General features: G+C 40.8%; 1 protein-coding gene and 1 long non-coding RNA gene across 2 annotated transcripts; both read right to left on the bottom strand.

Moving 5' to 3' along the window:
- Nucleotides 1–269: 269 nt before the first annotated feature.
- On the bottom strand, nucleotides 270–4,252 carry LOC121876619. The gene is made up of 3 exons (XR_006090787.1): nucleotides 4,149–4,252; nucleotides 1,405–1,521; nucleotides 270–313 (listed from the first exon to the last, which is right to left on the bottom strand). It is a non-coding gene; the product is annotated as an uncharacterized LOC121876619 (long non-coding RNA).
- Nucleotides 4,253–9,069: 4,817 nt separating this feature from the next.
- Nucleotides 9,070–18,198, bottom strand: LOC121876578. The gene is made up of 3 exons (XM_042381781.1): nucleotides 18,041–18,198; nucleotides 15,768–15,884; nucleotides 9,070–9,210 (listed from the first exon to the last, which is right to left on the bottom strand). Exons 1-3 carry the CDS (start codon nucleotides 18,188–18,190, stop codon nucleotides 9,070–9,072), a joined length of 408 nt encoding a protein of 135 aa, XP_042237715.1. The 5' UTR covers nucleotides 18,191–18,198.
- Between the last annotated feature and the right edge of the window lie 1,761 nt (nucleotides 18,199–19,959).

Consider the following 19,959-nt stretch of genomic DNA (forward strand, 5'->3'; position numbering starts at 1 on the left):
ACAAACCTAGGTAGCATTTGCTGACGTCGCATTCGAGCTATATCACAAAAACTGGTTTTAATAAAAAACTTCCAAATTACTGTAGATGGTTCACAAACGAATAATTTAGAAATAAATATGGAAACATCTACACCTGAAAATGCTTTACCTTTCTTTACTCTCACTTTCCAACCCAGCATACTCGTACTTCTCATTACACACATCTACCACAGCGCTCTCATTCAAAATACATGACAATTCTATGTCATTAAAATAAAAAATTTCAGGACTTACCTATTGTTCTAGGTGTGCACTCATCTATCTGCACAGCATCCTGCAACAACCAAATAATTATGAGATTAATAGTGCTAAAATATGCTGCATAAGAAAAAATTGTGTATGCCAAACACTTGATCCAATTACAGGTACTCCCTGACTTACGACCTACTCGACTTACGACCACCCGGAGATACAACCGCCGTAGTTGTACAATTTTTGTTTCAAATTATGTATTTTCGAGTCCCAACGTTAGAGATCGCGCTGTGTACTGACAAAATTTTCGTTTGTAATTCCCTTCAAAATGGCTGATAAGCTTAAAAGTGAGAGTTTTGGGGTGCTGAGAAGAAGAGACACCCATTTTAGATTTTCTATTTATTATTTTCGCATTTTCGACTTACTACCTGGTTGTCGGTCCCTAACCCCGTCGTAAGTCAGGGACTGACTGTATTTAATATTACAGTAATGTATTATGAAGAAAATTAAACAGGACAAATTATAATAATGTTTATAAATGTTATTACTCATTCTCATTGCCACTTTCCAGTTTATTAAACAGACAAGCAGTCAGCCTGTTCTGCACTTCCGGCAATTACAGGGAATACAGGTACACTTTTTTTGAGTGTGTACATTATCTCAAAAAATTACCTGCCAGGATGGGTTTGAGGACTTCCTAAATGCTACATGCAACTCGTAATGTCCCGGGAGGCCTGGTAGGGGGAGAGCTAGGAGATTGTAGCCACAGGGACAGGCGAACTTGGCAACCTGCCAAGTCTGCACACACTTATACACTTCACACACATACACACCCATCCTTTTCATTTTTCTTATTTTATAGCAATGTGCCATCTTCAAGGAGATGTACTGTAAAATTTACATTACTAATTAATTTATATTAAACTTTTTATAAGCATTTGACTCAAATTTAATTATAATTGTTTAATAAAGTAACAGTGATAAGTTCTATCTGCGGCCATGGTACCTAACCCTCTATTTCCCATAAGCCTTCGTCTTGCCAACCATGGGGTTTTTCAGGAACCTAACCCACTGGTGGTGAGGGACTACTGTACAGTACAGTCTATTTCATCCATGAATTATTAAATACATTAAAGCCCCTTATACATTCTAGCAGAATGAAAAATATCTTACCATGTCTGTGATGCTGGGATTTGATTTCTCAGGTAAACTTGGAGTAATGTAGTTACAGTTAAAACAACCAAAGCCACTTTCCATCAATTGCATGTGTGTAATATCTTGTGTATTAAACTGAAAGTAACAAATTAAAATATCTTTAGTGAAAAAATTTTCAGTTCATAACACAGGCAGACACCAATTTATGAGGATTTGATTTACATATATTTGAAGTTATGGAAAAAATATATTCCCATGCTCTGATTTACAAGTGAAAAACCCTAAATTTACAAAACACATTTCATTAGTAACAGCTAATGAATATATTTTTGATGTGTCAACAGTCTCCTACAACCACCATATAACTTAACCCTCACTCGTGAAAACAAGTAAACTCAACACTCCCACCACCACCACCACCGTCACCGAAATAGTTGCCCAACTTTCCAATGTCACCTCATTTATTCTCAAGTAATATGTGAGAACTTAAATAAAAGAAAAGTTTGCTACTTTCTTGATTTCATATGCTAATTATGTACAATACAGTTGTCGAGTTGTAAGAGAAAGTGTGGAATTTGCTAGTGATGAAATATTTGGAGGTACCGACATTTCTGTCAATGCACCTGGAAGAGTGAGGAGTATCAGCTGCTGAGCTGAGATGTTAGCTGATGGCTTTGTGCCAATGTATGTTTTGACATTTTTTATCCAATGGCTTTAATCCCTTCATTCCTCAGATGCCACTATTAATATTTTATTTGCCTAACACCAGACGATTTTATTCAGCTCTGAAGGGTTAAGGCCCATGTTGAAATCAGTGCTGTGGAATTTTCAGTTCCTCACAGTCTGTTATTGGTGTGACCTATTCACTTCAGAAGGAGTTATACTTGCACCTTCACATGTTCATTAAACAGATAAGTGCTGATCTCTGTGTATTCTTATACGATGCAGTCCGAGATCCTGGTTTCAAGGAAGTGTGCTTGTACCTCCATATTGCAAGATATGTACTAAACCCAAACAAGATGCAGTGTGTGTCCACAGTCCACTGCACAAAGCCCAGAGTTGCTTGCTCCTAAGTAATTTTGATACATTTTATCTCAGGTTTAGGAAAACTATACCATGTTGTGAAGTGGATTTACGACATAGTCTGAGTGATTTGTCTAAAGGTTAAACCCAGGTTTAAAACCAATGACTCATGACAATACTTTACAAGTTGTCAAGTAAATGATGTCGGTGATAAAATTATTTTGAGTATATACTGTACTTTACTTTATCCTCATCACCACAGATCAGCTCATTTGCCACTTAGGCAGTCAGTCACGTGTGTGTTGCACATTCTTGGCATTCTCCGCAACATCTGTATGGAGGAGTGAATAGCTTCTGGCATGCCATTAATGAAGCAAACAAACAACAACAGGCCCAATACACTGCCCTGTGGTATCCCGCTTGTCACAGGTACACATGATGATTTCGTGTCTTTAATCACCACACACTGCTTGCGATCGTGACGAAAGTCTCCGATCTATACTAGGACATTTCCCCGAATCCCTTACCCTTCAAATTTAATTCTCAGTCTTTCATGGCAAAATCTAGGTATATATTATCCAAACATCCAGGACCTTGAGTAATTGTGCTAAGCGGGAGCACCCCGGCCTAAAGCCGTGTTGGCAGTCATTTAAAGGGTTGTTTCGTAGTATTGTACAGCGTATATGTTCAATCATGGCATCTCTTAAGATGCTCTCTAGTATTTTACATACTATGCTGGGAAGGCCCACTAGTCTATAATGGAGTGACGATCGCCCTTCTTGAATGAAGAGCTCACATAAGTCAATATCAGTCATTGTGAACCTATAGATCATCCAGGCATTTACAGAACAGGATCTTAAAGGGCTCAGCAAGCTCATTGCACAGTTCTCTTAATACTCTGGGGTGTACCATAAAAGGGCCGGGAATCTTATGAATCGTTAGCTTTGACAATTTCTTTCTCACACACTCTTCTGAGAACACAATGTGGGTCAGCACTATGTCAAACCACCTTTCCTCCAACGCATGAAGATTTGTTCAACGCCGTGTCCTGATCAGAATCTGCATAACTACCACCTTCAAGCCTCCAGTCCGATATGCCTACTTGTGTTTTTAATTTAGGCTGTGTAGTGATAAAAAGCCTTTGGGGGGGGGGCACTGATGCCAACCGCTGGACTCTCACATTTCAATTCTGAGGAAGAATTCACCCCTTGCTGAATGGCTTCCCTTTTAATCACACCTACTACCTTGTAATCTAAGTGTACTAAGATGTGACGTGATCATTCCCTTGTGGCAGGATTTATTATTTTAAAAAATCACTTGGCTGTCCTACTGGGTCTTTATGTCACTGGCACCCTCGTTCATCCAGTGTCGCCGTCCAAGACACTATTATTTACTCTCATTAATTTCCACTTCTCCTCAACAAATTGGTAATACTATGTACTATCACTATGTACACTGTATCTCCCTATGTGTGTGGTGGATCATATGCACAGTTACAGCCCTTTAGAAAACACACACAAAAAAAAACTTTCTTTGTGGCACCAATAATGTGTCTTGGTAACATGACTGACTTAGAACCCAGGAAACCAGAAAGTTTTCAAAAAACAGTTTGGCCTTGGTTCTAAGGGTACAGATTTGAGGGTCTGTTACACATACTGGTAAGTATCAATAACTTTTTCCCCAAACTGATTTGCCAACAAACTTTTATACTCAATTCATTAAGATCAATAGCCCAATACCTTTAGTATTTCTTCCATGATGTTTGTGAGACAAGAGCCCTGCAGAACAGCATTGTAGAGTGCAGATTTATCAACAGGCAACTCTTCCCCTTCACTTTTAATTATTTTCTGGAGAAAATATGGAGATGGATTAGATTCAGTTGTAAACTTATATTCAGGGGGTTATATCATTTACATCTCAACAGCCAGCCAGATGTCATACCTACATTGTTTTCACAAATGTTTTTCCCTTGGCTGGGGAATGCTTTAGTAAAAACTGCCACCAATCTTAAAACACTAATTAACTGAGATAGTTATATTTAAAATTACTACCTGTACTGTAATCAAAATAATACAATCACTTTATAATCCAACTTTTTTCTTGAATTACAAACTATAGTTTTCAATCCATCAAACAACAGGCAGTCCCCCAGTTTACAATAAATTCAAAGTTAGTAAAAAAAATTACAATTCTGAAATTAAAAAAAGTTATAGAAATTTTCCTAATTTTTTGTATCAACACGTACCGAGGTCTTGACACAGGCATCTCAAATCTTCCTATGCTGGACCTGGTCAGTTTTTTAAAACAGTTAAACCAAAAAATACATACAGTACAGTACACTGCTCCCTTGCTTAATATGTGGGTTGCATTCCCAGAAAATGCAGTGTAGGGTAAACCTATTATAATACGGCGAGATGGAGGATACGTCAGGTGGACCCAAAAATCCCCCCTCCCACACACACACACACAACAACAAAAACACTCCAAAAACCAATGTTCAAAAACATTGTACAGCCCTTAAGTAACTCAACAATACACATGCAGTGCATGTATTTTTTTTTTCAGGGAATAGCCCACCCACGCACAGGTCACTGATCCACATCAGGACCTGGGGGCAAAAATGTCATAATAATAATACACAATAATAATAATAATAATAATAATAATAATAATAATAATAATAATAATAATAATAATAATAATTCATTAAACATTTTATGAAAACTACAGAAATAAAAGTAAAATAATAATATATTAATACAGGTCCACAATCCCCTATCCGCAATTCTGAAAAGCTCTGAAAACCAAAAGTTTTTCGTGGAGCATCACTTGTGCGCACGGCATTCCCAGAGTGATGCCGAACATGACCCGACGCAGCCAAAGCTTGACCCAACCAGGTGTCAGGCATCAGTTGTATCTCAGTGCTGCTACCAGTCACACGTGCTTCTGTTGCTCTCTGATATTTTTTGTGATTGTGTGATTTTCAGTTTAATTTCACTGTGAAAATGTCAAAAAGAGCTTCAGATACCCCTATGGGTCACAGTGAAAAGAAGAAATGGAAGCATCTCTCATTATTGATAGCACAGAAAGTGAAGTTATTACAGAAGCTTGATCATGGTGTGCCTGTGGGGCATCTTACTGGAGAATATGGTGTGGGAACTACCACTGTATATGACTTAAATAAACAGAAAGACAAGCTGTTGAAGTTTTACACTGACAGTGAATACCATAAACTAATGAAAAATAGGAAAACTTTGCATAGGGAAAAAAATGAAGGTCTTGAGTGTGTGCCAATTGTGTGGATTCGACATCAAAGAACGGAACGTATCCCACAGACTGGCTTGGCGGTCATGAAACAAGCTAGAATATACCATGAAGAACTGAACACTGAAGGGGAGTGTGAATATTCAGAAGGTTGACTGCAGAAATTTAAGAAGTGCCATGGTATAAAATATCTGAAAATCTGTGGTGAAAAAGGTTCTGCTGATCATGAAGCAGCTGAAAATTACAAATTATTACTGTGCAAATAGCCTGTTATACAGTAAGTCCTCACTTAACGTTTAACGCTCCGGTGATCCGATACTACGTCGTTTTACATCGTCACAGACTACTTTCTACAGCACATCACCCGCTCATTTGGTTGCGCTACGCTCTCTCGGCTCGGCGCGCTGCCCTCATTCGCGGAACGTCACAGTGTCCCCAAGCGACGCCAAGCCAGTCTCTGTTACGACTTCACATCATTCGTGTGTGCTTAAGTGTTTTGCTCTAAAAATGTACTCTAACCATTCGAAATAGCTTCCAAGCACCCATCAAGTGCTACTGATGCTAGTGTAGTGAAGAGGCAACGTAAGACCATTACCCTTGCTACGAAATGGCTTTATTAACCCTATTTGAAAAAGGGGAACGTGCTGTGGACATAGCCGCTGTGCTTGGTCTAACCCCCACAACAGTGCGTACTATCCGGACTGACGCTGACAAGATTAAGGTTAGTGCTGGAAGTGGTTCTTCTCAGACGACTCGTACTAGAAGCACTGTGATAGAGAAGGTGGAAAAGATGCTGGAAATGTGGATGGAGGACCAGAATCAACGCAATGCCCCTGTGAGCCTTATGGTTATTCAGCATAAGGCCACTTCCTTGTTTGATGACTTAAAAGGCAGAAGAGGGTGAAGGGTCGAAGGAAGAGACCTTTACAGCCAACCAAGGATGATTTCAACGATTTAAGCATCGTTATAACTTCCACAACATAAAGATGACTGGTGAAGCTACCAGTTCAAAAACGGTTGCTGCCGAGACATTCCCGCCAGAATTCAAACAGATTATCCAGGAAGGAGGCTACTCATCGAAGCAAGTCTTCAATGTGGATGAGACTGGTCTCTTTTGGAAGAAGTTGCCTAAGAGGACCTATATCTCCAAGGAGGAGAAAAGATCGCCAGGTTTGAAAGCGGCAAAAGATCGCTTGGCGCGAACGCTGCCAGTGACTTCAAGCTGAAGCCTATGCTGATTTCTCGCGCTGCAAACACACGGGCCCTGAAAGATTACTCTAAGGATCACCTTCCTGTCACTTACAGGGCAAATAAGAAGGCATGGATAACCGCCGCCATATTTAGCCAGTGATTGAACATGTACGCCGTCCCTGCACTGAAGGAATACTGTGCCAAGGAGAAACTTAACTTCAAAATTCTTCTGATTCTTGACAATGTTCCAGCTCATCCTCCCAATCTTGACGACTTGCATGACACTGTAAAAGTTGTATTCCTGCCTCCCAACACAACAACATTGATGCAGCCTATGGACCAAGGCGTCATCGCCACATTCAATGCGTATTATTTATGCCGTACCATGGCCCAGCTGCTCAAGGCTACAGACGGAGAAAACGAACCAACGATCCAAGAATATTGGCGTGGTTTCAACACTCTTCATGCAATTGATAACATTGGCAAGTCATGGTAAGAGGTTTCAGAAAGTTGCCTGAATGGTGTGTGGCGTAAATTGTGGCCTGAGTGCATCAACAGTTTTACGGGATTCACGGATTTAATCCCAGCTGTGAATAAGGATATCCTCAGCTTGGCTAGACAGGCAGGCTTTGATGAGCTGGAATCAGAAGATATTGAGGACGTCCTGGCATCCCAAACAGAAGAGCTCACCAATGAAGATCTGCAACTGTTAACAGAGCACAGTCCCACTGAAGTCGACGATGACGAAGAAGAACCTCAACGAACGCCAACTTCCAAGAGGATGACAGAATCGTTCAACATGTTCTAGCAAGCAATACAAATCCTTATAGATGACGACCCAAACAGAGAACGTAGCTCAATGGTTCAATGCAGCATTGATGACAGTCTTGGTTGTCGTACTGAGATGTATAAGGAGAAGAAGAGTAGCACCAAGCAGTCAACACTGGATTCATTTGTTCATTGCAGGAAGTCAGAAGCAGCTTCTTTAGGGAGAGTGTGGTAAGTATAAGCATAAATGAGCAAAGTTGTATCCCTTCAAGATTACATTACATAACATTTTAAAATATGGAGTGAGAAAGCAGTGAGGTGTGGATGATTAGAGAGATGGAGGCGTATCATATGTCCCAACGGGATGAAGAAACTGCACTATTTGAGACTGAATGTGCGAAGGACCTAGGTATGTATGTTGACAAAGAGCTGAGGTTCTCCGGCCATTGCGAGAAGAAGGTAAATCAGGCAAATAAATTATTGGGTCTTATAAGAAGGTCGTTCAGATATCTAGACGGTCCGTCCCTCGTAATGATCTTCAAGAGTGAAGTGCTTTCCCATCTGGAGTAGTCACCCCCGTCTGGTCCCCGAGATATGCTAGGGACTGTCAGTTGGTTGAAAATGTTCAAAGGAGGGGCCATGAGACTGGTGCCTGCACGTCGGCACCTCAACTGCCCTGAGAGATTTGAGCGCCTGAACTTGACTAGCTTAAACTACAGAAGGGTGAGGGTCGACCTAATTGAGGTGTATAAGCATCTCAAGGGGCACTACTCAGTTGAGTGTCCTTACTTGGAGCTGGCGGACGCTCGCCCCACAAGGGGTCACAGCTCAAGATTGAAGAAACTGCAAGTCCAGAAAATTGTGATGGCAAACTTATTCGGAGTGAGAGTTGTGAACTCTTGGAACAATCTACCAGAAAGTGTTGTGACGACACCGAGTGTGAACTCTTTCAAAACCAGGCTTGTCTAACACTGGAGCAGGTTCAGGTACATTCAGGAGCCAGTGCATGCCCAGTACTTGCCAACAATGCGTAACAGAGACGTGACCGATCGCCCAAGCGGCTAATGAGCCGATCAGTGGTGAAGAGGATAAAAGTAAAGTAAGTTAAGTGAGAGAGGGAAGAGGGGGAATCGAAGTTGACATCATAATATCAAGACAATCGAAGTGCATAGGAGGTATAGTCATACCACAAAAGTGGTAAAGCTCACATTCAGAGGTTTGAACTTGTGGCCGGGTGTCTTATACAGAACATTCCCCGATTGTACATTCAAGATGCTATCTACTGAGTGTGTAAGTGACTGATTGCCATTGGTTAGTGAGCTGACCAGTAGCAAATATAATAAATAGAGAGAGTAATAATCTACAATGACTTTTCAAGTTCACTGACCGACCTCTGCTTTTAAACATTCATACAATTCCTCCTACATTAGCCTAATTTCACTCATTAATATACAGTTTAGCAGTATTCATTACCTTCATATTAAAGACACAGGTATTCAGTGATTCTTCTAGGTCCTTAAGCCGTTTCTGTTCCCTTGTTAAATGTGTCTGTTGAACCTTGTAGCAGTCATCAAGATCCTGGAATTACAAAAATAACTACAACTATTATTCACTGTTTATAATAGTCAGGTGCCAAATCTGAAAAGTGGCTAGCAAAAAATTCTTGAAGCATTTTTTAGGAAAATTGGCAACCAATCTTTTAGGGTGCCGAGTTAAAATTTGCACCCACCCACACACACACGATGATTCTACTCTTCACATTTTTCCCTTCCCACTAATTCTCAAACTAGATCTGTTTCTAGAGCTGATATCATTTCATCTAACAATGCGGATCTGTTCAGCATCTCTGAATGGGGAAGTAGAAACTTGGTTAAATTCAATAGTAATAAAACACAGTATTTACCAATTACACTTTCCAAATTGGATGATCTCCCACCAATCACATTTCAGAATACAATCATTCTGCCAAATTCTAAAATAGATATGTTAGGCCTCACCATTCCCTCTAATATGTCATGGTAGCCACACATCCACAACATTGCTAAAGCTGCATCCCAAAAGCTTGGAATGCTGTACAGATGCCATAGCTACTTCACTCCTGAGCAGTTGCCTCAAGTATATAAGGGCTTCATTCGTCTTAACTTGGAGTACCGCCCTCATACCTGGGGTGGCTTTTCTTCTATCCAACTGTTAGATAGGGTGGAATCAAAGCTATTTTGACTTATTAACTCTCCTCCTCTAGTTGATAACCTCTGTTCCCTATCTCTTCACTGCAATGTTGCTTCACTCTCTCTTTTACATGTATACTTTAACGGGCAATGTTCAGTGAATTTGGCATCCTGTGTATCGCTGGCAAGGCCGTGGACTCGTAACACTCGTCATGCCCGCGGTGCCCACCGTTTCTCTGTGGATGTCGGTCACACTAAAATAACCCGTTATAGTACACCCTTCTTTCCTCACACAGCCAAACTGTGGAATGCTCTGCCTTCTTTTGTGTTTCCATACTCATACAATCTGGTTTTCCGGCATGTTCATGGTGGAGATTATTTTTTTTTCAACCCCCTAGGCCCCGTTGTGGGTCAATGACCTGTGCTATTCCCCGGAAAAAAGGGGGGGGGGGGTCCAACATTGTATTCAATATTTTTCCTCATATCAATGGTATTGTAAATATCTTTTTACTTTTATCCTCTTCGCCACTGATCGGCTCGTTAGCCACTTGGGAGATCGGTCACGTCTCTGATTACTTTTCCTTTTCATTTATCCTCTTCACCAAAAGATCGGCTCGCCAGCCGCCCGGGCGATCGGTCACGTCTGTCACGCACTGTAGGCAAATACTGGGCATGCACCGGCTCCTGAATGTACCTGAACCTGCTCCAGTGTTGGTCAAGTCTTGTCTTGAAAGAGCTCACACTCGGTGCCGTCACAACACTTTCTGGTAGATTGTTCCAAGAGTTTACAACACTCACTCCAAAAAAGTTTGCCCTCAGTTTTCTGGATTTGCGGCTTCTTCAATCTTGAGCTGTGACCCCTTGTGGGGCAAGCATCCGCCAGCTCCAAGTAAGGACACTCGACTGAGTAGTGCCCCCTGAGATACTTATACACCTCAACTAGGTCACCCCTTGCCCGTCTGTAATATAAGCTAGGCAAGTTCAGGCACTCCAATCTCTCAGGGTAGCTGAGGTGCCGAAGTGCAGGCACCAGTCTGGTGGCTCTCCTTTGAACATTTTCAACCAACTGACAGCCCCTAGCATATCTCGGGGACCAGACGGGGTGACAGTACTCCAGATGGGGAAGCACTACACTATTGAAGATCGTTACAAGGGACGGACCGTCTAGATATCTGAACGACCTTCTTATAAGACCCAATAATTTATTTGCCTGGTTTACCTTCTTCTCGCAATGGCCCGAGAACTTCAGCTAATTGTCAACATACACACCTAGGTCTTTCTCACATTCAGTCTCAACTAGTGCAGTTTCTTCATCCCGTTGGGACATATGATACGCCTCCTTACCGTTGGTACACCCCAGGTGCATCCTCTTACACTTCGTGACATTGAATCTCAGCAGCCATTCCTTTGACCATTCCTGGAGCCCAAAGAGGTCCTTCTGCAGCTCTTCACAGTCAGCTTGGTTCTTAATTTCCCGAAATAACTTAGCGCCATCGGCAAACATTTGTATGGAGGAGTGTACAACGTCAGGCATGTCATTTATGAAACAAACAAACAACAGCGGGCGCAATACACTGCCCTGTGCTACCCCACTTGTGACAGGTACTGATGATGATTTCGTGCCATTGATCACCACATATTGCTTGCGGCCATGTAGAAAGTCTTCTATCCATGCAAAGACATTTCCCCGAATTCCGTACCCTTCCAGTTTGATTTTCAGCCTTTCATGGGGTACACTGTCGAAAGCCTTGGCAATTGTGTTAAGCAGGAGCGCCCCGGCATAAAACCGTGTTGGCAATCCTTTACAAGATTGTTTTGTGTTAGATGTTCCATTGCGGCATCTCTGATAATACTCTCAAGTACCTTACATATTATGCTGGTCAGGATCACTGGTCTATAGTTGTTCGTGGAGTGCCGATCGCCCTTCTTGAAGATAGGACTCACATAAGCCACTTTCCATTCACTGGGGACCATTTGTTCATCCAGGCATTTACAAAATAGGATCTTCAGGAGCTCTGCAAGCTCGTTGCACAATTCTCTTAGCACTCTAGGATGCACCATGTCAGGGCCGGGACTCTTATGGACCTTTAGCCTGGACAGTTTATTTCTAATACCCTCTTCTGTGAACACAATGTGGGTCAGTGCTGTGTCGAACCGTCTGTCCTCAAACGCAGGAAGGTTAGTTGCATCCTCTCTTGTGAACACCGAGGAAAAGAAGCTGTTCAATGCCTCAGCTTTATCCTGGTCAGAATCTGCCTAACTACCATCCACAAGCCTCAGGTCTAATACTCCTACTCGCGTTTTCAATTTCGACTTTGCATAGCAATAAACGCCTTTGGGTTTGACTTGACCTCGCTTGCAACCAGCCTCTGGAACTCCTTTTCAGCCCTTCTACACTCTGTCCTTGCTTGGTTTCTGGCTCTTGCATACATCCTCCTGGCTTGCTCATCGTTTAACCCAACCTAACCCAACCCAATTACTGCAATTTTTTTAAAACCTGAACCACAGACTGAAAAAATTATAAATTAGGAAATGGATGACAGATTATAATACTGTAATTATAAAATAAAAGTCGTCCTCTATTATTCTTTTAAGTAGGTACAGTAGGCCGGGATATATAGCGATTTTCTATGAAGATTTTTTTAATATCGCAACTACCAAAATTATCGACATTTTCCAATATATACCGATAAATCTATTGATTTTGTGAGGAAAATCAGGCAGAAAATAATTTCAAATTTACCGCCATGGCAAACAAATGCATTATTTGCTCACCAGAGGCGCCACTGTAGCTGCTCACTCACACATTCACCCACAGTCTTTCTGATTCAGCTCTTGCTACATGCGGAAGCTGCACTCTCACTCTCCAGTCAAGGTCACCACGTGCTCTACTACTGTCTACCAAGATGCCGAAGTGTACTAGTACCACTCCTCCTAGTTCAATGAGTAAAAGAAGAGGAAAACCTTCAACATTGGTGATAAGGCAAAGATTCTGAACGTCCTTGAACATGGAGCAAGTGCCTCTGTTGCCACACGCTGCTATGGAGTTAATGAAAGCACCATTCGTGGCATCAGACAGAAGGCAGACATGATTCATGCAGCATTTGCTAAACTAACAGTTTCCAAGACCACCCAACACCTACAGCCACCACTTTACCAAGAAATAGAAGACACACTCGAGATATGGATTGAAAACATGCAACGCCGTAAAGTTGCTATGTTGGGTCCAATGATAAAAAATGAGGCAATACAAATACACACATGTCTGCTTCAGTGAGAAGGACAGCCAGCAAGTGAATGTAAATTCACAGCTAGCCAAAGGCTGGCTTCACAGCTTCATCAAGAGGGCTGAATTATGCTGCATGTCTCTGTCAGGGGAAGCTGCATCTGCCGACACAGCTGCAGCGGAATAAGTGAAGATAGATGGGAATGAGGCTATACTCCAGACCAAATCTGGAATTGTGATGAGACAGGACTAAACCAGAAAAAGATGCCAAAGAAGACATATTTAATGAAGGCAGAAGACAAAGCTCCAGGATTTAAGGCCAGTAAAGACAGGGTAACAGTGCTTCTCTGTGCTAATGCCGCAGGGACTCGGAGCATGAAACCTCTCGTCATTCACTCTGCTGCCAGACCTAGTGCTTTTAAAAATGTGCTCCTACCTCTTCTCCCAGTCATATGGAAATCTAAAAAGAAAGCCCGGATGACTGAAGATGTGTTTGAAGACTGGTTTATTAATTACGTCATCCCGTACATCGAGAAAATCCATGACAAGGCACTGATCGTCGTGGATGACACCAGTCACTCAGCCCATCTCAACAACATCAACGAAAATATTCAGCTGTTCTTCTTGCCCCCTAATGTCACATCTCTTGTTCAGTCTTTGGATCAGGGAGCCATTGCCTTATTCAAACGTATGTATTTGAAGATGACAAGTAAGCAAATGGCAGATGCATTGATTTCTGACCAAGAACTGACTATCCAGCAATTCTGGAAAAATTTCATGATCAAAGATGCCGTCACAAACATTGCTCTGAGCTGGAAATCCCTCTTTGAACAAGCCTTGACTGGTGTTTGGCATTCTCTGTGGCCTGATGTTGTCCAAACCTTCAAAGGATTTACCAAGGTCAAAGATCTGAGAGAAATAGTACTGCTCAGCAAGAAAATAAGAGAAGATCCAAGGCTCCAATAAGTTACTGAAGATGTGGATGAACTGCTAGAGAGCACGAACAACCCAATAACGACTGAAGAAGCCCTAGAGTTAGCCGAGATGAATAAGAAACACGAGAAAGAGGAGGAAGCCGAAGATGAGGCCCCACATGTAAAGAGCGGAAAATCATGCAACTTAAGGAATACATGTCCTTCACATCTGCTGCCATCAAGTGTGTTAGAGACAACGATCCTGATGTGGAGAGGGCTACAGAGAATGTAAACAGCTTGTACAGGCTCTCTTTTACCTATAGTCATCTGCTGGACAGGAAGATAGCCAACCAGAATCAGAGGTCCATCACTTCCTACTTCCGGCCCCTTTCTCGCTCTTCAGGTAAGTTTAGGTTTGTTTTTTTTTTATTGAAAAAGTGAAAAAAATAGATGAGTTGTATAGTTCTGTCCAGTGGTGGTGAGTGGTCACGAGACTCAGTGCACATGCACTCCACCCTCTTTGCTGTCGGCGTGGAGTCTCTGCCGAGTGCTTTATGCCAAAGATAAAAATTCAGTTTTAATGATTTCTGTGCATGTTGTTTTCTACAGGTGAAGTGGAGGCTGAACCATCTGGGGAGGAAGCAGGGCCAGTGCCGCCAGAGGTGCAGGCAGACATACTGAACCCATGCGAAGAGGAGGAAGGCGATGAAGTTGGTGAGTTATCACATTTACACTCATTTAGGCATGTTTATTTCATATTTCCATGTGAAAAAACAAAACAAAATATGCATGAAAATATGCACAAAACTTAAAATGTTTCATTTACAGTTCCTTGTTCAGGCACGCAGTTGTCGCGTGAAGAATAGGAGGCTGGCTGCGAGTCAAGCAGCGCGAGTGATGAGTCAGCAGCCGACTCTGCTGCAGATTCCGACTTCTACGGTGAGTGTAAATGGGTTGCTAGTGACGTGAAAGGTGAAGTGAAGAGAATGGAAAGCTTAATGGAAAAGATTTAATACTGTAACTAATATTTTTGGTTTGTTCGTTTATGTAGGTGTGCGATTGTCAAGTGAGGGTGGCAGTGTGGTGTCTGCTGCCGAGACTGGTGTTCCTTAGTCTGGTGTTCATTGGTGCTTTAGTTAGTAAGAAAATAAACTTAAGTCAAATTTAGTCAATTTTACTGGCCTCCAGAGCCCAACCCTATTTTCCCCATTGATTACATGTAATTATAAATCGTGATTTAGTATATGGCGAACATCCTTGGACCCTATTTTGTGATATATCCCAACCCTACTGTACACCTAAGATAATATAACGAGAAAAAAACAAGTTTATATCCATCATTCCCTGCTTTCTTCAACATCCCCCCTCTGATGAGCAATTTGTATCGCATACCTTCCTCAAGTCGACCATTTACCCTCTCCAACCCAAATGACTTAACATGATGAAAGGACCCAGCCAGCAGGAGAGGTTAGGTGATGGGGTGGATGATTACTTTTGACCATGACCGTAAAATCCCTCTTTTATGGAGGGAGGAGTGACAGTCAATGCTACCATACTTTATTTTGCTATTACCATATGAATAGTAGCCTTTTAAAAATGTTACCATATTAAAAGCTCAGCCTTGTGTAAATTATATTATATGTAAAAAATATGCCACACTATCACAATAAAACAGGTTAATAATCCATTTTATTTTATTTGGGCTTGAGATTTACCAGTCCAGTCTTATGGTATCCCAGATGTGTATGTATCTGGTAATTTGACATACTATTGCATAAATGCTCTCAAAATCAATATCAAGCGTACAGTGTTTAAAGATATAAATACCTTCTGTTGCTTCTCTTTCCACACCTTTAAAGAGTTGGCATGCAGTTTGGCGTGGGTGGCGAGTTTTCCAGTTGCTGATAAGTGGGCATTCTCATATTCAGTCTGCTTTCCTTGCAGCTGCAAAGAAAGAATTGTTTAATAAAATGAAAGTAGGTCCTATATGCTTGATGGCCTATTAAGGATAGTGTGGTTATAGCACAAAGTATATCAAGCCTTCAGTACATTCGGAGTCTGCATGGCTGGTACCTATTTACAGCTGGGTGGATTCCAGGATCACAAACTAGCAACCCTTAGGACAGGATGTGAATTCTGTATTCACTCAGCCAATGGACCTCTAATTCTATTTTATTTTTTAATGAGATTAGCCTACCTGGGAACAGGTCACCAACCTGAAGGAAAAAAATAATAGAACCAAAAATAAATACATAATGGAAAAATGAAACAAATCAAGAGTGATAAATGATATATATACGTTGTGTAATCAAAGTAAGAGACAAGCGAGACCCTGCAATTATGTGTAAATGAGACAGAAAGTTAGATCAGCAACCTGGGACTTGGTCACAATTTTTGTGTACACAGCACTGACCCACATTTTGTTCACAGAGGAGGGTATTAGAAATAAACTATCCAGGCTAAAGGTCCATAAGAGTCCCGGCCCTGACATGGTACAGTCGGAAACCATAATCTCTAGCCCACCTGGGTCGGTGCTGGAGGTTAGTGCAGTATCCTTTCTGGACGGAGGCCCATTAACTATCACGAGGCAACACACGCACGAACGCACACAGTCATAGTACGGCTGTATAGATGACATTATGTATAAGTATTGTATATGGCATTTTATACTCTGCATTATCTTCATTATATATGAACACGAAGAAAAATTACCATAGGTTGTAGTTACGAAATTATGAATGGAAATAAACACTTCCAAACCACTCAGTGAATCCACACATCGTTTACAGCGCTTGTGTGTGTGTGTGCCAGACCATGATGCTTCCACCACACCCTATCTAGTATATCTTTTATTTTCCCTTCATTTGCATAACTATATGAAAAAGCATGTTTAATTTAACTACATATTTCAAAAATCTTTAATTACGTGTGGATCAGTCACTCCTCATTTGACACACTTATAGTATAATACTTTGACCATTCCACCTGGGCACATGGAGGCCCACGGTAACTCTCACGGGGCAACATACGCACGAAAACACAAGTTATGATATGAATCCTTACTGCGAATCGTTGAAATCGAGAACCGTAAACCCGCGAATGACAAGGGTCTACCGTACAATTTGTGTTATGCAGTGCTGTACATTATTGTACCAGAACAAAATCAGCCAAGAATACAGTGTTAAAGCAGTGTTAAGACCGTAAAAAGTTATAACAGTTACATACATACTACAAGTATAATGTACATTCAGTGAGTGGGAAATTGGAGCACGATACCTTTCGTCTTTATTCAAGCCCTGTTCAGGTCATGAGACCCACTAGTCCCCCACCCCAACAATGGGTGACCTGATATTGCATCAGGTCAGGTCAGTAACATGACCCACTAATCTCCCACATAACCTCTATCACAAGTGTTAAAACGAGATTACAGTTAAGCATTACAGTCAGCTGAGTTAACAGTGTCTGCTGGTGAGTACAGTATATACAGTATGGTAGTACAGTAGTATATATTATTTTGTTTACTTGTCAACAGTGCGTAAAAGAGACGTGACCGATCGTCCATGCAGCTAATGCGCCGATCAGTGGTGAAGAGCGTAAAAGTAAAAAAGGATACAGCTTCACAGTATGAATTTAAAAAATCTCAACCAATCTTCAAGTTTTACCATTTTTGCATTTGTATTTTCCAAAACACCTTTAATTTCTAAGAACTTTTTAAGAGATGCATTGGACTCAACAAGTACTGTATAGATTTTTCTTTCTGTCACAAATTTGCCTGACTTTCCCTGACCTGTGTCCTGTGGCAACCCTGTGAGTTCTGTTAATGCATAGCCAATTAAAGGGGAATAATAAATATTAAAACCTTAATACTGTACAGTTATACATTATATAATTAAACAATAATAAAATATGTACAATAAAAAACAATATTTTGCCATATTTCCAGCTATAGTCATAACCATAATTTAAAAAGTTAGTGGATGTGGCAGAAGAAGAATAAACATCTAGCATAGTAGGGAAGAAGGGAAGGTAAGCTTTCTGGCAAAGGGGCAACAGTCTTAAAAAGGGAGACAGATAAAAGGAGTACAGTATTGTGAACTAACCATTTTATATTTGTCCAAAATAACTTTGTGGATTGTTTTTGCACTCCAAAGGAGCCCATTGAGGTCATGGAAAGACCTCATACTTAAAGAGGCAAGGGATTCATCATATGGCAAGTTTTCACAGCCTTCTAAATTAAATGCCTTAGCCATTGTAGCATCTGTACCTACAAAAAACAAACAAACAATTAGAGGCATAGCATTCACACAAAGATCATAAACAGTTCTATACAACAAACCGAGAAGAAATGGTCGGATCTTGAAAACCCATTTTATAACAGCCAGTAAGGATCACCTGGATTATAATGTACATCAATTCTTATGGGGTTTGGAGTAGCTAGCTGGGGCTATATGGGCCTGCATATATTACTGTATTACAAATTTGGGACTGAAAAAAATCTGCTCGAACCTATTTCTGGTTAAAAAACAATAGGAGAGGGGAATGATCATAAATACCGATTTGATGCTGATGGGGCTGATGATGTACAGTACACTCCTATATCCTAAATCATTAGCTAAAACCTAAATTTGGCAGCATGAATTCCTTCTCAGAATGCATGAAAAGTATGATGCATATGGATTCCGCCCAATTTGACCATCATGAGAAAATTAATAAGGATGACCTGGGAATGGTGCTGAAAGTAAAGGAAACATGATAAATCCATTCTCTCCCAATCCAGCAACAGATGACAAGCTGATCAACATTATGACTGACAAAACAATTTCCTCAACAGAATTGATGCAAAGAAACTTAGTTTGAAATCAATCGCAGCTGCTAGTACAGTAAAGAGTTCCTGTACTTTTAATGAAGATAATATCACCCAGCCAAAGATAGTGACATTTGCTACACAATGCAAGCCAAGCAAACAGAAGTGCAACAGCATAAGGTAAATCCTCCACGAGGAAAGAACTATGACGCGGGCTCTGTTTCACCAGGAGGTTAGTGATGAAACTAGGACTGAGGCATTCAGTTATAATTGGCTGGAATATCCCCCATCACTGTTCAAGCTGGATAAGAAAGAAATTGAAGGCAAAGGATCCAAGTCAGACTTCAACCTCGAGAGTTTTATCTCAATTTTTATTTGTTGATGTAAAAGTGTAATTACTAACCTTGTTACAAACTTAACCCTTTCACCGCATGGCTCAACTTTATTCACATTTTAATTTTTGTCCTTCACCGAGTAAATCGACTTTAGTCCACATTCGTAAAAAACATTCCGTTAACGAGTAGCTCGACAACAATCCTTCAAGGTTTGAATTACGTGCTAGCCCAGTATAGCTGAAAAATTTTTGAAATCTGACCACAATGATGGGCATTTTGAGGCCATGTGCACTTGAAATTTGGAGATATTCTGAGGTAAAAATTAATTTCTTTTGGTATTATTTCACTTGTTGCCACTACATCATCTCAGGAATTTTATACTGTAGTTGCAATCAATAGTTTTAACAATTCCAACACACTTTTCTTCAATAGCACTTCTAGCGCAAATTACATTTAAACAAGACATTTATCATTTTATTGTGTATGTGGCGGTACACACGCAAAACATCAAACGACTGTGGAGCTCCCCAGTTAGGTTAAGTTGGTTAGGGTTTTATTTTCCAATGGTTTTCCATGTATTTTGAACAATTTCTACCTTGATTTTTACAGCAAATCTTTAGATTCTGAGATGGGAGGGGGGCTTATCTCTGAAACTGTTGATTTGAGCCAGAAATTAAGGTTAAATTCGTTCATAACACATCAAAAACCATAGGAAAAACAGAATTTCAACTTTGATTTCATGTACTCGCAACAAGTGAAATTTTACCTTAATTTTTACTTTACAAAAATGCCCGAGTACAATACTGCATTAAATTTGGTATTATTTTACTTTAGGACATAGCGCACCATAAAGTTATAAACTACCGAAACATTTAGATCT

Source organism: Homarus americanus, unplaced genomic scaffold (assembly GCF_018991925.1).
Source record: "Homarus americanus isolate GMGI-L3 unplaced genomic scaffold, GMGI_Hamer_2.0 scaffold28, whole genome shotgun sequence".
NCBI classification, from domain to species: Eukaryota; Metazoa; Arthropoda; class Malacostraca; order Decapoda; family Nephropidae; genus Homarus; species Homarus americanus.

Coding starts and splice junctions, on each gene's coding strand:
- LOC121876578 (XM_042381781.1), bottom strand. CDS start 18,190: ATGGCTAAGGCATTTAATTTAGAAGGCTGTGAAAACTTGCCATATGAT. Junction 15,885..18,040: donor TTTTGGACAAATATAAAATG/GTTAGTTCACAA, acceptor CTTTCTTTGCAG/CTGCAAGGAAAGCAGACTGA. Junction 9,211..15,767: donor GGAAAGAGAAGCAACAGAAG/GTATTTATATCT, acceptor TTGTAATTCCAG/GATCTTGATGACTGCTACAA.